The 16,252-nt window shown below is 48.6% G+C and overlaps 3 protein-coding genes across 4 annotated transcripts; 2 read left to right on the top strand and 1 right to left on the bottom strand.

Annotated features, from left to right (window-relative positions):
• Positions 1-477: 477 nt before the first annotated feature.
• LOC119311380 (PE-PGRS family protein PE_PGRS33-like) lies at positions 478-1,921 on the bottom strand. 2 transcript variants are annotated; one of them, XM_037587016.1, is made up of 2 exons: positions 1,152-1,921; positions 478-1,082 (listed from the first exon to the last, which is right to left on the bottom strand). In XM_037587016.1, exons 1-2 carry the CDS (start codon positions 1,864-1,866, stop codon positions 634-636), a joined length of 1,164 nt encoding a protein of 387 aa, XP_037442913.1. In that variant the 5' UTR covers positions 1,867-1,921; the 3' UTR covers positions 478-633. The 2 variants fall into 2 exon arrangements, with proteins under 2 accessions (XP_037442913.1, XP_037442912.1); XM_037587015.1 differs by having other exon boundaries at positions 478-1,921.
• Positions 1,922-5,972: 4,051 nt separating this feature from the next.
• LOC119311377 lies at positions 5,973-8,215 on the top strand. The gene is made up of 2 exons (XM_037587013.1): positions 5,973-6,590; positions 7,908-8,215. The coding sequence occupies exon 1, from the start codon at positions 6,141-6,143 to the stop codon at positions 6,585-6,587; it is 447 nt and encodes a 148-aa protein (XP_037442910.1). The 5' UTR covers positions 5,973-6,140; the 3' UTR covers positions 6,588-6,590; positions 7,908-8,215.
• Positions 8,216-8,569: 354 nt separating this feature from the next.
• On the top strand, positions 8,570-11,076 carry LOC119311379 (trafficking protein particle complex subunit 2-like protein). The gene is made up of 5 exons (XM_037587014.1): positions 8,570-8,709; positions 8,834-8,930; positions 9,665-9,743; positions 10,274-10,355; positions 10,740-11,076. Exons 1-5 carry the CDS (start codon positions 8,677-8,679, stop codon positions 10,878-10,880), a joined length of 432 nt encoding a protein of 143 aa, XP_037442911.1. The 5' UTR covers positions 8,570-8,676; the 3' UTR covers positions 10,881-11,076.
• Positions 11,077-16,252: the final 5,176 nt, after the last annotated feature.

Here is a 16,252-nt window from a genome sequence, read left to right as displayed (position 1 = left end):
TGATCAACTATGTATGATAAATGTCGTTGCAAGTTTCTCTCGTGAATATATTTTTCTTCAAATTTTACAATTTCATATACGGTGTCTTATCTGCAGCGCACGAATTCGCCCCGCAAATCTAATCTGCAGCGAATTGTAAACGCGTTTTCCGGGTCGGACTTTTACCGTCTGCTAGAGATGCTCTTAGACAAAGCCAGCCCGAAAAGATCGCCCAGACTAGCGCGGATCTCCGAACAAAATAGGACAACCAAAAAAACCCGACCTGAAACCAAATTGAAAACACACGTCTGACTTTTAGTAAAAGTGATCTGGTTTTATATTAGATCAAGAAGACATCATATGCATCATTATACCATCCATAAAATAGGGTAACTAAACCCACCGACGGATGAACAAAGTGCAATTTAATATTTGAGTATTTGAAAAGTTGAATCACAGTTCTATCTAGCGACGCGCAACCAATTTAGAACAGAACCATTTTTCACTAAATTTTGAGTTTTTACTCAAATCACACAAATACAGCTTCAAATTTGTCACCACTCACAAGCACATCATCATATAGCTAATATTAACACACAGGAAAAGAAAAACGCACGCGCACACATCCAAACTGCCACTGATTCGTCTTCCCGATTAGAAACCCACGGCCATGGCGCTGACAAACACCGCAGCTCCGATCGCTGCGAGATGGGCCCCACGGCCGCCCTTGTAGGCTCCACTGTCGTAGGGGCTGTTGTCCACCAGCGGCTGGCTGCCGAACCCTGCCACTCCCGCGACACCGCCGGCCGCCGTCGCCGCTTCACCATGTCCGGCAACATCCCCGACACCACCGAAGGCTCCTGTCTCGGCGCCCGGTGCGATCCCGTAGCCGCCGCCGAAGGGCCCTGCCCCCGCGGCAACACCTCCTACCGTCGGCGCAATGCCGTAGCCATCGCCCAAGCCACCTGCCCCCGGTCCAACTCCTCCGGCGCCTCCTGCCGCCGGTGCAATGCCGTAGCCGTCGCCCAAGCCACCTGCCCCTGGGGCAACACCTCCGACTCCTCCTGCCGCCGGTGCAATGCCATAGCCGTCGCCCAAGCCACCTGCCCCTGGGGCAACACCTCCGACTCCTCCTGCCGCCGGTGCAATACCATAGCCGTCGCCCAAGCCACCTGCTCCGGCCCCTGGAACAACTCCGTCCCCGAGCTCCGCCGCCTGCGGCAGCTCGGCCGCGTGGCCGTTGCCGCCCTGCACCTGGCCGAAGGGCAGGTTGCTGCTGTGCGCGCCGATGGGCTCGGCGAAGGACGGCAGCGCGGCCGCAAGGCCCGGTGACCCCGGCGCGCCGCAGTGTTGCCCGTGGCGCGGCTCGTCGCTGGCCCGCCACGCGAGCTCGCCGTCCTTGTCGCGGACGCGCATGTCGCCGTCGTCCACGAGCTCGAGCGTCTGCAGGAAGTTGGTCCCGTCGGTGTTGGTCTCGCCGTGCCACACCTCCTCGCTACCGTCGAACACCTCCAGCCCGTGCCACGAGAAGAGCAGGGTGCACGTGTTCACCGTGCTCACCGGCCGGCACTCCGACTCCCACGCGCTCGCGCCCCCGGCAGCACCGCCCTCGGAAGCTTTGCCGCTACCGGCCATCACCTCGACGTAGCAAAAGTCGGCGCCGAGCCCGCCGGCGCCCGGCGCGGTGTGGGTGCGCACGAAGTAGGCGGCGTACTTGCCGGACGGAGACGTGAGGAACAGCACGGGCGGACCGGCGTGCCCTCCAGGCGGGATGCTCGCCAGGATCTGCTGCTTGGACACGCGCTCGATCGTGCCGGTCGGCACCGTCGCCGCCGCGAGGGAGCAGGAGAGGAGTAGGAGGACGGCTATGGAAGGCAGGAACTCCATGGCTGGCTAGCGGCTTCTCGTATCTCTTAGTACTTGTCTGCTTGCTGCTGCTCTGTGGTTGTGGACCTGTGGTTGTGCATGGTGTAGCATGATGAGCTGAGTACATATAGTTAGGGTGGCGATGGAGCAGGAGAGGGCGAGTGGTTAGAGAGGAGCTGGATGGAGTTAGTAATGCATCACCCGTTCCAATACTAGGATGCAGAGCAGGGGAGTGGTGACTGGTGAGGCAGCTGGGTTTAGTTTGAATATAGTTGGGGCATGGGAGCCACAAGCATCTGGCTACGGGACCATCCAAATCTTCCCCCCACGCATAAGTGGGATGTTCGGACCAAAAACAGCACCCAACCGGACACGGTAAATCCGGCCCATATGACCGGACTGACCGAAAACCTCATATCTAGCTCATATGTGGGGCGAATACAGGGATGCACCCTCCTCAGTCTTTACCGATCTGGTGGAAGCGTTTAGGTGGCGTCTCGTCCCTACGGCCTCGCCCGCTAAAACGGAGGTCATATCCTCCATGGTGCACGACCAAAACGAGAAGGAGGCGTGGCGTGCTCGCCGCACGAAGCTGCGGGTGCGCCTCGAAGCGGAGGCGGCTTCGGTGGCCCGCGAGGCGAAGTCGGCGGAATCGCACACCGGCATGGGCAAGAAGGAGAAAGCCCTCCGTGTCTGCATAGCCGAGAAGCAGCGAAGGATGGTGGTCAAGGCGATGGCAAAAGTGCAAAGCAGGACGGGTCGTGCCATGGCCGGATTACTCCCGAAGAAGGAGAAGGACGAGGACAATGACGGATCGGTCAGCTCCGGCAATGAGCAGATCCACCTCGATCCACTTTGCGTCTTCACCCACTACTGCCGCAAGGAATACAACAAGGGCAAGGGCGGCCGTGGCTGAACTTCTTCGGTTGGCGTTTCATTTGAAGTTAGTAGAGCATATTATTTTTTATAGTCCGATGACATGTGTCTAGTTACGTACGTATGTTAAACGTTGCTTGAGAGTAGTATTTGGTTTGATGGATCCGGTTGTGAAAGTCGTAATTTAATACCTGCCCGATCATTGTCCGTTGGCGCACTTGGACGCGTCCGTGGACGTATAAGGACCCGGATTAGACAAATCATATCTCTTAGTCCCATTGGATCAGACTTCAGATGGAGTAAATGTTGTACTTTCTTTTCTTTTCCAAAAGATTTATCCTTTCAAAAAAAAGACACAAATTTATTATAGAAGTTCATCAAAAGTACAAAACACCCATAATAAAAATTTGAGGTCCCTAACCCACCAAGCAACCAACATCGTAGTCAGCATGAGCCCGTATGAAGTTTTCATGCACGTGCCCCTATGAACCAACGCCCTAGAGCTATAGTTATTTTCATTGAAACCTTGAACCCGATCTGAAGTGTCCGGCACTAAATCTTGCCATCGTGCATGCATGGCGCTAAACCCTAACCTTGCCGCTCTAAGGAGATGACAAGAATCTACTTGGAGCTCTGTCAAATCAATCCCGACGAACGAATTCGAAGAGGGTCAAAACCTAGAAGAACAACTCAAAGATGAAGCGCCACCATCTACCCGAGCATTGCCTCTACGTGGACTAAAAAACCCTAACCTAAACTACTAGCTGGATCCGAGACACCAGGATTCCTCTCCCCACCACTAGCCACGGGTTGGCCGATGGAGCTTTGAGATAAGGAGAACTTTGCCCTAGAGCCTACACGGTCGAGTAAAGAAAAGATGCGAGTGGATGATGTACTTAGGAGGACATCTATGGCCCCTTGGTTTCAAGATCCATTACTTCATCCGTTTGGAATGTAAGGTGTATTATTTTGAAAAAAGTCAATTTTTTCTATGTTTGATTAAGTTAATAGCTAAATATATCAACATGATTGTGAAATTAAAGAAATATGATGTTATGTTTCATGATGAATCCAACTATCAAATTTTAGCATTTTCCAATTTTAAGGATAGTGCGGATAAAGCAAGTTCTTTAGATATGCAATATAGGGTGAGAAGAATCTACATGGCAATTAAACTAATAGACCAGGTAAAAGGCATCAAGTTAGCTAGCAAGCAAACAAAAAAAGGTATAGAAAAATATTAACCACACAAGTTGAAGAAGAAGATCTATCCAAAAGTTCACACTCTTGGGGAGTGTTAATCTTTGTTGGGAGGTGCGAAAGACAAAACTTCCGAACGCCACGAAGTGACTCACCATTTTCTCCCTTTGAATCACCCACGACAGATGAGCCTAAAATCACTTTGTGGTTGGTGTTGAAGGCGACCACCAGACCTTTACAAACTTCCTGAAGCACGCCACACACAAGGAAGCTTCCAGTCTTGACTCCTACCTCCTAGGAGTCTGAAATCTCCGAGAGTAACAAGTTTGATGAAGGACAAGTATATGGATCGGTTGGGTAGAAGTGTAGAGCAGTTGATTATCTTTCAGTCCTCAAATTTTGGCGGATTGAGTGGAGGAATCAAGAAGAATCGACGTATTACTATTTTACAGTGGTGGAGAAGCTCAAATGGAGGATTGAGTCGATAGGAAGAATAAAAAAAAAGGGTATAAATACTACCTATCTGGTTATAGCCATTGCAACCCAGCATACCCCTGGGGCACAGGGTAACCCAAGAGAAAAATTGCGCCTTGGGAATCCGGGGGTCAAGGACTCCGAGGGCCTGGCCCATCAAGAGACTCTTGGCCAGGGGCGAAGAGTTTTCCCTGAACCACGGTGACCCACCCTAGACCCTAGGGGCCCAAAGATCACATCAACAACATGAATTGAGAGTGGGTTTTAACCCAGAATGTGTACGAATGGGTGGTGGCAATGTGTATAAGATATCGTCATGATCCTCAAACTTCCGCAACCACTTCATCCCGTTATGATAATGTGGTTTTTCTACGACTCAAATAAACAGAAAATACTTCGAGCCTTAAAAAGATGGCGCAATTTTGCTTTTTGAGAATGGGGAGTCAACCATCTCCATCATGAATTCATCGGGACCAATGTCTACACGTAACAAACAACATTAGTCCCACTAATCATACAACCATAAATACCAAAATACATTACGGTATAGATGCACTTTCAGTTTCTGTCACAAAGTAAGTTGAGGCTAGTATGCTTGAACCTATATTTGTTTTCTTTCCTACAAGGAAGTCTCAGAGCAACTCTAGTAGGAGTCCACACACGATTAGGGTTCCTCGACCCGCCACTGGTGTCGTCCGTCTCAGCTCTAGTGGCCTTAGGGGCATGGAGGCATGGTGGACTTGGTCCTTGTCGGGAGGGTTCCTGCTCAATTTTAAGCATTTTTAGATCGTTTAGGGTTTGTGTCTTATGATTTCTCCGTCCCATATTATTTAACGCTCAAACAAATGTATCTAGCAATTAAATACGTCTAGATACATTCGTTTTAGCGTCAATTATGGATGGAGGTAGTACTCAGGAAGGTGTGGCGCGCGACGACATGATGAAGATGAAATAAGGTCCTCCCTTCCTAACTCCCGCACCCGCGCGGTGCGTATAGCGACATCGGTAGACGTGTGGTGGTGTTTTTTGGCAGAACTCGTGGGATTCGGTCGGCATTAGTCTTCAATGGATCTCCATGTATTCAATTTTCGTTCATGTCTCTATAGGTTGGACCCTTCTGATCTACGCCTATCTTCATCGACAATGATTGCTGTTCTGGTGTGCTGGACCCGTGGGTCCTTAACATGATGACTTTTCAACTGTCTACTACACAAGTTTTTCCCGTTCCGCTCAGTGAGGGGAAGCGTCTGCGACGCACATTCGGCTCGCTCCAGTGCTTCCAGTTGTCGCTAGGTGGTCTACAGATCTGGATGTACTAATACTTTGTTTTGGATGTTGCTTGTACTACCATGTCATTTGATGAATAGACCAGAAGTTTTCCTCAGAAAACATGCAGCTAAAAATGAGCTTAAAAGGTAATCAATGAAAAATAAGGTCTTTTTTAAAAAAAAACAAAAGATTGGCAAACATGTTTTAGCACAAGCTACCCGGAAGGCGTATTTCCTTGAGGTACACGCACAGCATGCCGTGTCCGAGCATAGCCTCTTCCTCCAAGAAAGAAAGGGAGGCTCGCGGGTCGCCACGCACTCGGGTCCACGTCTCTTTTAGCCGCCGCCGGTCCGATCCGACGGACCGACCGACCAGAAAACCCTAGCCCGTCGCGCCGCCGCCGCCGCCGCCACCGCAAAATCTTAAACCCGCACGCACCTCCTGCTGCCCCGACCTTGCCGTCGGAGTCCTCAGCCATGGCGTTCACCGCCCGCATGAAGGACCTCATGAGGAAGTACGGCAAGGTGGCCCTGGGCGTCCACGTCTCCGTCTCCGTCGCCTCCGTCTCCGGCCTCTACGTCGCCATCAACAACAACGTCGATGTCGACGCCATCTTCCGCAAGATCGGCATCAGCGCCCCCGGCACCGCCGCCGGCGACGCGGCCCTGCCCGCCCCCGCTCCCGGAGCCGGCGACGGGGCCCTCCCCCTCCCCGCCCCCGCCCCCGCCCCCGCCGTCGGCCAGGAGGCGCCGCGGAACAGGACCGGGGAGCTCGCGGCGTCCAGCGGCGGCGCGCTCGCGCTCGCCATCCTGTGCAACAAGGCCCTGTTCCCCGTCAGGGTCCCCATCACCATCGCGCTCACGCCGCCCATCGCCAGGCTCCTCGCCCGCTGGAAGCTCGTCAAGAGCCTCAAGCAGACCTGAGCTGTGAGCCCAATGACCCCCCCTCTACGACTTCAGCATCGCCTAGTTGGAATCAAAATTAGATGCAAATTTTGCTACACTGTACGATTGGTTTAGCTGTGAGAGGTTTTGTGAATTATGCCCGTCTTCTATCCTAACTATTGGGATTGGTAATTTTGCAATGTAATTGGTAGCTTCTTTCTAATCTGGAGTAGTACTGTTCTTCATTTGTACTGCCCCTTACCTAGTTGTCAAGTACGGCTTTGAACAAGTTACAATATTAATACACTGTTTCGAATATCTAGCCAATCCTCTTTTTTTGCAGTGTTCTGGATTCAGTTCCAACTACCTGGACAGTGTAGTTATCTCTATCTCTTTTGTGTACAGGCTAAAATACTCTGTTTTAAACAATTTTAATTCTTGACACCAGTGTCAGTGCATCAGGAATTGGAAGAGGATTGTAATAGAATCATAACTGCCTCTTTGAGCAAAACCATTTTGAATGACTATTAATAAATTCTAAGCTCTTTGAGTGTATAAACATCTAGTGCATATCAGGGGCAGCCCAACATATATGTCCCTACTGCATACTCTTCTCAAGCCTACTTCATTTCAAGTTAGGCATAGCGTGCTCACTGCTCAGTAACCTGTAGTATGGTAATGTATACAAGTACAATATACCTTTTTGGTCGAAGAAGCTCTGCGCTCCCAAATTATATTACTGAAACCGGAGTACGTACAGAAACTCAACAGCAATGTTATCATGTTTGCGAGGCAGGCTTAGACTCAGAGTCTTACATCTGGACATTGTCCAGACGCCTGACAGACGGATCCCAACCATTGCGTGGAACAAACACGGAAAATAATCAGATTATACTTGTTTTTAATGAATAGATGAGAATTATAAGGTCATGCACATACACATTCTCCATATAACATTCTATTCCACGCGGACTGTGGCATGCTGTTTATCAGTGTGTTTGCTTGCTAAATGCAGTAGGATATGAGAAATTTGTAGCTTTACTTGCTGTCAACATAGTCAATTATCAAAAGCTTCATTACATAGGAACAGGACTCTTAGGCGGGGTGGCTTTCTTGAGGCCTGTCTTCTTCAAAACCCGAAATTCGTTTTTTCAAAAGAAACAGGACTATAGTCTTTAGAAGGCCAATTGTACTCAATTGACATTGACTTTTGATAGTTCCAGCTGCTCTGAGAAGATAGCATTTTTCAACAGATTGAGTATATGCTGCCACAGAATAAAATTTGAGTATATACTGCAACAGAATAGAATAAGATGCCTGTACTCTGTCTTGTACTTATCATATCACTTGTTCTTATAGGTGCCTTATTGCAAGTGCTCTGGGAGATTGCCGCATCCAGTCCAGGATTCAAGGTCCACTTTCCAGGGCATACGCAATGGGGCGACGCCGTAAATTACTCCACTCTGCCGTCTGGTGCCATTGCACTTGTTTGATTTTTGTCAGGTCATGGATGCATGCACTTGCAAGAAAGTTTCATAAGCAGGAACACGTGTTATCCTCTGAACTCAGAGGCGACAACTCATTCTCTGAATCTTGTAACTTCTACAAAAAAGGAAGGTTGAGAACAGAATAAGCACTATGATGATTAATCCAAGTAGATTTATTTATGTGGCTTCTCAAGATTGGTGATATCACATTCTGTTATCGACATTTGGTCTGTGATGGCATGGTTGGAATTCATGCACAAATCTTTAATTTGTTCAGTATCTGTGATATGATTTTTTTTTGCCATGTACAGCTGATTAATTTGTTGAATAGCTGTGGTATGATCTGTTGATTATTTTACATCATCTGGTGTTGAAACCTGTACTGAAATATGTTCATGGGACGTCTGAAGCGCTGAACCTGAACAGTCTGCATCAAGATTGGTGCGACACCGAGCAGCGGTAGACAGTGGCCCTCCGATCCACTAGTATAGGTCGCCTTCGTCTCCTCCCCGCGCCCACGGTCCAACAACCAGCAGAGAACAGCCTCCGTCGACCCCCCCCCGCGCCTCCGTCTCGCTGTCGCCGCGTCCACTGCCGGCAGGCCGGCAGCGCTGCCTCCGACGAGCTCGCCCGGCGGAAACATGATCGTCTGCGTCGCCGTCGTCGGCCACCAGGTCAGGACCACCTCTCCCACCCAGCCCCCTCGCTCCAGATCCCGAAATCCCGATCTCGTCTCCTCGCCGGCGACGGCGGGAGTAAAGCTGATCTTCTTTACGGATGCTCTGGCACTGGTTGCAGAACAATCCGCTGTACCTGCAGAGCTTCACGGAGGCGGACGACGCCCTCAAGCTCCACCACGTCGTCCACTGCTCCCTCGACGTCATCGACGAGCGAGGTAGGCGCGTTACCCGTCGCGGCAATCTAGATCTAGGCATCTGTTCCTGTCAAATGCACCGACATAGCTCAAATTCGATTCCATCTCCTGTCAAATCATCATCAGTTAAAGTCATTGGTATCTTGTTGTATCTGTCAATGGATGTTGATTGTATATCAGATTAGACAACTAACTCATCTCGAACCCCTACAGCCACGCTGAAAGCTTCGCAAAGCAAGAGCGCAGAAGTTAATTGCAATTTATTCATTCAAAACCATGGACTGGTTCGAGATGAGTCCTGATAATTGTGGTGGTTGCATCCATCTCACTGGATTTCATTCAAATGAACTGGAGAGGGCTCAAATCTGACTCATCTCCTGTCAAATCCTTGGTTAAATGCATCGAAATCTAGTTTGTAGCTGTCAATGGATGTTGATTATATATGTCAGATTAGACAAGTGATCCGCGTTAAGTAAAAGGGAGTAGTTACAAATTCCATGTTGTGTGGGTACAGAAATCGCAATTAACTTTGCCACTCTGCTATGCAATGTTTTTGATGTGCATAGAGCTATCGGGTTTCCAGCTGAGTCCCGATGGTTGCATCCATCTCATTAGTGTTAGACTCAATTCGCATGGGTCTGTCAAACTATTTAGATTGCAACCATGAAAGTTTCATTCTAGTGACATTGCAATCATTGTTTGTCGATCCCTTGGATCGTCTATCTTACTTTTGTTCACATACATACCTCTGGCAGTGAACAATCCTAAAAAGAGTGCACCTACACTGAACGAGACATTTTTGGGTCTTCTTTATCCGACTGAGAACTACAAAGTGTAAGTCCTTTCACAGTTTTGGTTATCACCTGTCCCAAGTGAAACTTTTTAAGTCTTGACTAAGTATTTTGATTAATATGGTACTATCTACAACATCAAGTATATATAGTGTGAAAATATGTTTTACAGAACTAATGAAACTAATTTGGTGTTGTAGATGTTAATATATCTTTATATAATCTTTGTCAAACTTTAAGAAGTTTGACTTAGGATAAAGCTAGAACTTAATGTGATTCGGAACGGAGGGAGTAGTTTTCATTTACAGATATTACTTAAGTTTCAAAATCCAGTTAATTGCCTTTACACAGAGTCACATAAGTTATTTTATCTGAATTATTCAGGAAGAAGTAAAGACAATAGGTCATTTTCAGAAAGAGTATTAGATCCTGCAGTATAATGTCAAGTGAGAAAAATAGAATTTAAACTGTGCTAGTTGTTTTATAATATTTCTCTTTGTTGCCAATTTATAATTGTTGCTGGATGCACTTACTGCTAACAATTCATGAACTATGACAATCTATCATATGCAGGTATGGCTATTTGACAAACACAAAGGTCAAATTTTTAATGGTTACGACTGATCTTGATGTGAAAGATGCGGATGCCCGAAATGTAAGCTCTTAAACTGTTTATTTGCGGCATTTTTTAGTAGAATTACAGAATAAGTATCCCTGGTGTATCTCTCTTCTTTCATCCAATGGGAAAGCGCAAGTACGGAGATATTTGATTAGAATACTTCTGTCGTGTTTCTTGGCTGCTGTTATGAGCTTGCTGGTCATACCAAGTCATACCTGATAACGTGTAAAGTGTCAGGTTTTCTTAGTCCAGCTTCTGAATAAGTCAGAACCACAAGTTCCAGATGATATGTAAATTTTATAGTGATACTCCTAAACTCCAGACTCTTTCTGGGTGTGTAGACAATATGAAGTGTAGCTTATGCTTGCTTTGCGATGCAAAAATTAGAGAGCCTTCTCATGGTCATCTTTCTTTTCTCAGTTTTTCAGGAAGTTCCACGCCGCATACGTGGATGCCGTCTCGAACCCTTTCCACGTCCCAGGGAAGAAGATCGCCTCGAGAAGCTTCGGCGCGAGAGTGAGCACCATAGTGAAATCCTTCGGCTCAGGGACTGTCGGTTAAAAACCACATTGGCCTGAGCACCCTCCGCAATCAATCGTCATGCGCGCTTTCCACCTTAACTGGCAACCTATCTTTACCTCCATTGTGTATCACTACATGTATGTTGGACAAGAACTAGTTTGATACTCGAGGAAGAATATATATGGCTGTTATTGATTACTACTACAAAGCATTATGCCTTGGTTCCCTTCTCCAATTCAGTGCACCTGCAGTGACCCATTCAGTGCTGTCACTTCCATCGTCTGCTTGTGTGGGCTGTGTCCTGTCGCTCCTGTTTCCTCCTCGTAGCTGAAGGCAGCAGTGGCTGTTTTTTCAAAGCATGGATGAGTAGGGGTGAGTTCCAGTGAAAGTTGAGCGGGTGGTTTGGCATCGCATGTCAGAAGCAGAGTTTCTCTGCATATGCACCAGCAAGTGAATGCTGCTGCTGATGCGCTGGCTCCTCTGCTCTCCTCTGCCTTTCATCATTAGGTGAAGCCGACAGGTGTTTGGATGCACCTACAACTCCCATAATCTTGGACCCAATTGATTCAAATCAAATCAAATAAATAAATGCTCCCTCCGTATAAAAAATATAAGAAGTCTTTTGACACTCTTTGTATCAGAAAAAGTTATATATATATATATATATATATATATATATATATATATATATATAGAGAGAGAGAGAGAGAGAGAGAGAGAGAGAGGAAAGCAAACTAATGAAGCTTCACTAGGGCGGATACAATCACGAGCGATCGTTGGTATCGGGATCTGGTCCCTCCTCTTTTCTCTTTTGCTTTTCCATAGTTTTATTCATTTGATGTTCTTTTCCTTATATAGCGAAAGGTGGACCACATCGCATGCAAGAGGAGGGTCCGGGGCAGGCACTAGGCTGTACATGTTACAGTCCAGCAGAGGAGGCACCACCGGCTGTGGAATCAAAAGGTTCGGGGAAGGTTTGAACCTTTTCTTTTCTCATCGTGTTTCTTGTTTCTACTTACGCGTTGCTTTTTTTTGTCACTTAATTCTTGTCTTTTTTGTGTGCCATCGCATGTGTTGACAGCAGCCCAAAGCCCATTTTATCCAGCTGATGCGCGCCTGCGAGGCAACGTTACGGGAGTAAACATTAGGCGACAACTAAAAAATTCCGAGGCAACGTTTCTGACCAAAGTAGGAGTTACCATCTAGGCACCGCTGTCTTCTCGGTGCTGTTCTTCGCTCTGGCTGGCTTTTGTCTCGCGCCTCTCATGTGTTTTGATGCCACCCTTGTTGGTCCCTATCGTTGTAGTATATTTTTTCCTATCGCTGTGGGTAGCAGTTGTTGCTAGGGATATGATTAAGTTGTTAGTTGACTGCTGTTGGCCTATGTTTATGTTAGTAGTCTATATAGTGGTAGCTTATCCGATGAACTTGTGGATGTACTGAAAACATGGGTGTGGATCGATATCCTTGCAGGCAACATATGATACGGCCCGATCCTTGGTCAGAAAAATCTTTAATCTGCGATAGCAAACTGCAGAAACGCTGTCATTGATACGCACGCAGCGCCTAGTTTCAGCCGATCTGACGCCTATTGCTATGTATATGTCCTGTTGATACGATGACGCATGCGTGATCGTTCACTGTAGCATGCGTGCCAAACGTGCTGCTCGAGTTCTTGCCTGGCCAATGAATAGGAGCCCCTGTGCATGCGGCTGCATTCATGTGATGCTTCAACTGAAAAGGCACCCAACGACGCGCTGCTCGCGCCCATGCACCTTGGGCCTCCCGTGGCAGGTGCCCTCCTGCTCGCAACAGACCGGATTTTCGACCTCCTTCCCATGCCGTTTCTGGACACGCAGGGCGGAGAGTCAAAGACCACAATTCCATTTATCAGTAGGCAGCACACCCTTCTCTTTCACCACACACGCGCATGCGCTCTTTCCAAGCACCCATGTCCGGATGCATTTAGCAACGCCGAGGACATGGATTACAATTTGGCACGGTCGGGCAAGTCTGGTATATGCATCCTTCTTCGCTGCGGGGCTGCGCTGGAGCACTGGTCTTGCACTATGATGGCCGAGTCACATGAATGGCAGCTGCATGCATTATATGAGACAATTTGTTGTTTGATGCCATATAAAAAAAATATACTCTCTGAGTGACAATATTCCGTTGAGTAGACTAGTTATTAATTAAATACTAATTAACAGATTTCGGCCTCATTATAAAGTTTTAAACTAGAACACTTTTTGTCAATTAAGTTCTTGCACATTCTTTGGCATCCGAACTAAAAATCTTATTGGTGTCGAAAAGGGAATACAGCTAATAGGAAGCGGAGAAAAAAGAGAGCCCACCTTACTAGGCGGTGGGTGTTTTGATTTATCACTTTTTACCAAAAGGATCCAAATAAATCATACCAAGTATGCCGAAAATAAATAAAAGGTTAAGTCGAGGAAGAGCCCTGGCATCCCTGTCGCTAGACAGCGCAGGCCACACACATCACACCGCATGTAACCACGGGAGGAAGAGCAATGACACTCCATATACACGTAGCTCGACACCAATCTCCGAGTGTCGATAGGTGCCTCCACCGTAGGAGGTACCCACACGTGCGCCCATCAGCTATTCCCCGGTGGACTAGGGGGGGGGGGGAGACACGACTCGGAGACTGCCGACGGAAAAAACCACGCGTTGTGAGGACCCCCGCATCGTCTCCTTGGCGACTCGGGGGGAGAAACCCTAATCAACCATCCCACCTCCAGCCTCCTTCCCTTCCCTCGCCGCCGCCTGAGGGGCTCGCCGGCGAAGCTCGGCCGGCTCCGGGGATGGCGGCATCAGGGCGTGTTCTGTGGATTTTCGGCGAATCTTGGAGGCGCGGCCTCGCTCGATGGCAGGTGGGCGGATCTCAGTGGCGGCTCCAGAAATTTGCAACCTGGTATTCATGTGTATTCATTTTGCCAAAATCATTGCTGTTTTTTGAAAATTGTCACTCTTTTGCCAAAATCAACACTGTTTTGCAAAAATCATGGGTATTCACATGAAGACCCAAGAATACCCCTAACGCCGCCCCTGGCGGATCTGAAGGTCGCTCAATACAAGGTGGCGGCGGTGGTGACTGGCTGAGGTGGGGCGCTGGAGCTCGCGGATGCGCCGCCTCTTCCCCCCTCCGGTGGGCGCACGACTGCGGCTGCAGGCGAGGCGGGCTCACCCGGGCCTGCCCCGGGCTCATGAGGCTGAGGCGGCGGATCTGCGATGTCTAGGCTGTGCGGTGGAGCCCCAGGCAGGGGCTGCTGCCAGGTCTCCGGCGAGCGTTCAGGGGCGGCTGCGGGCAGGCGGGCATCCCCGATCTGGACATGTCCTGCTCGGTGGTTTGCTGGCTGTTGTGCACCTCGTGCGGCTCTTGAGCAGGGCTAGTAGTGATGTAGGCCTTGCTCTGGCTAGGATGTGAGGAGCTAGGCTCCAGATCTGAAGGTGGGGTGCATGGGCACTGTGCCGGCGTAGGTGTGCAGTATCTTCGGACGAAAGTCCTGCTCATGGCCGGTGACAGCAATGCTTCTGGGTGTTGTTTCCTTGTTGGAGGCATCACCGAGGAGATTCGGCCCCTCTCCTATCCTTGAGCTATGCTCTCCGGGTGAAAACCAAGATCTACCTTGTTGGATCGGCGATGGCGGTGCCCTTGGCGTCGTTTCTTCGATGGAAGCATCACCGTTGGAGAGTTGTCCTCTCGGCAGGAGCACCTCGTTTGCGGTGGAGTGGCTGGTCGGGTGCTGGCGGTGGCGAGGTGAGGTGGTATCTGCGGCGCCGCGTCCATTAGGGGCCGACAGTTGTCCGGCGGTGTTGGGCACTTGGAGCACATTCTTGCTTGTAGCATCAGGCGGGTCATGTTGGGCGTTCTCTCGTGATCGGCGAAGCACTTGTTCGCTTTTCGTGGGACATGTCGTCTCTCTTCGGTGATGGTGATGTTGTCAAACATGCTTGTGGCGGCCTTGTCCAAGACGGCCGAGTGGTTCATCGGTGAGGTTGAAGCGAAGTCGAAATCGCCGGGCCGTGTGCGCTGTGGGTGATGTACGATGATGCTGTTTTTGTCTTTCAGTTCGTCTTGTATCGGCCGTTAGGCGCTCCTGTATGTGCTCCAGCCCTAGTTTTGCTAGGTGTGGTTTGCTCTTTGTAAAGGTTTTAGCTCGGTTTTCTTTAACTAACTGAGCATCGGTTTCTTTACCACTTCCTTCTAATCAATCGAAATACGCAGCTCTCCTGCGTTTATTTCTTTTCTTTTTCATTCTGTTAGACAAGGTCTTTAACTCAAACGTACCAACGACGGGTCACTCGATCAATCCATCTTCCGTGCGTTTCACTCACTCACCTGACCCCAGGCTACATCTGCCAAACTTGCATGCGGGCGCATTTTAAAAACCGTTGGCACGCGGGCGGGCGGGAGTGGCAGCAGCCCCATGCTGCCATGCATGCCCACAGTCCATGCATGGCTCACGGGAGTGTCCGTCGGATGGGGCGGCATCACGTCTTGACGTGTCTGGAAGTTGGTTAGGGCATGTACAATGGTTTTATCTTAAAAGTGTTACGTAGGATAAATGATGAGGTCGAGGAGAAAGAAATCAATAAAAGATGATCTCTTAGCATAATTTATCTCATCATGTTTTTAGGAACAACTAATTATTAAAGATAAAGCTAAGAAATGATCCATTGTAGACATGTTTTTGTTATCTCTAATTTACATGCAAGACTTAAAATAAGACTATCTTATCAACCATTGTACATGGCCTTAGGTTCAGTTCGTTATAATATGCACCCTGTCCGACACCAGTGCTATGAAAGTCATGGGTCAACTTTCCAGCGACGGCGTTCGACCTGCTCGCTGGAGGCGAAATGATGCATTACAATGACGCATTACAAAATGCAGCAACCGCCCCTGATTCAACTTTCTAGTCCGCAGCAGTTTCAGGCAGTCTCTACCCAGTACGAGACAGCCGGACCCCCGCAGTATGAACACCCGTGGCACTGGATGAGCCACATACGGACAAAGACAAGACAAACACTATTCTTCGTTCTTCAAAACATGAGATTTCATACACGCGATTGTGCTACTCGCAGTACACAGACATGACAAGGCTATTCGAAAAACATGAGTAAGCGGAAACCCCTAAAAAAACAAGCAGAAAAAAACATGAGTAAATAGAGTGCCGATATGGATGAGAAATTAATTAGGCCTCCTTGACCGAACCTTTCAAGTTCAAACAGTTACATAAAATTTCTTTTGGAGCAACTCCAAAGCAATGGACACAGATTTTGGAGCAACTCCAAAGCAATAGACACACGCGGACGGTGAGTGCACCCAACGCGCAACACAAAAGCAAACAAAAGCGCAGCAGCAACATCACGTGAGCTACTCCTAT

The sequence above is a fragment of the Triticum dicoccoides genome, chromosome 5B (genome assembly GCF_002162155.2).
Source record: "Triticum dicoccoides isolate Atlit2015 ecotype Zavitan chromosome 5B, WEW_v2.0, whole genome shotgun sequence".
In the NCBI taxonomy this organism is placed as follows: Eukaryota; Viridiplantae; Streptophyta; class Magnoliopsida; order Poales; family Poaceae; genus Triticum; species Triticum dicoccoides.
Note: the sequence above shows the minus strand (reverse complement) of the source record. Positions and strands in the feature narration are given on the sequence as shown.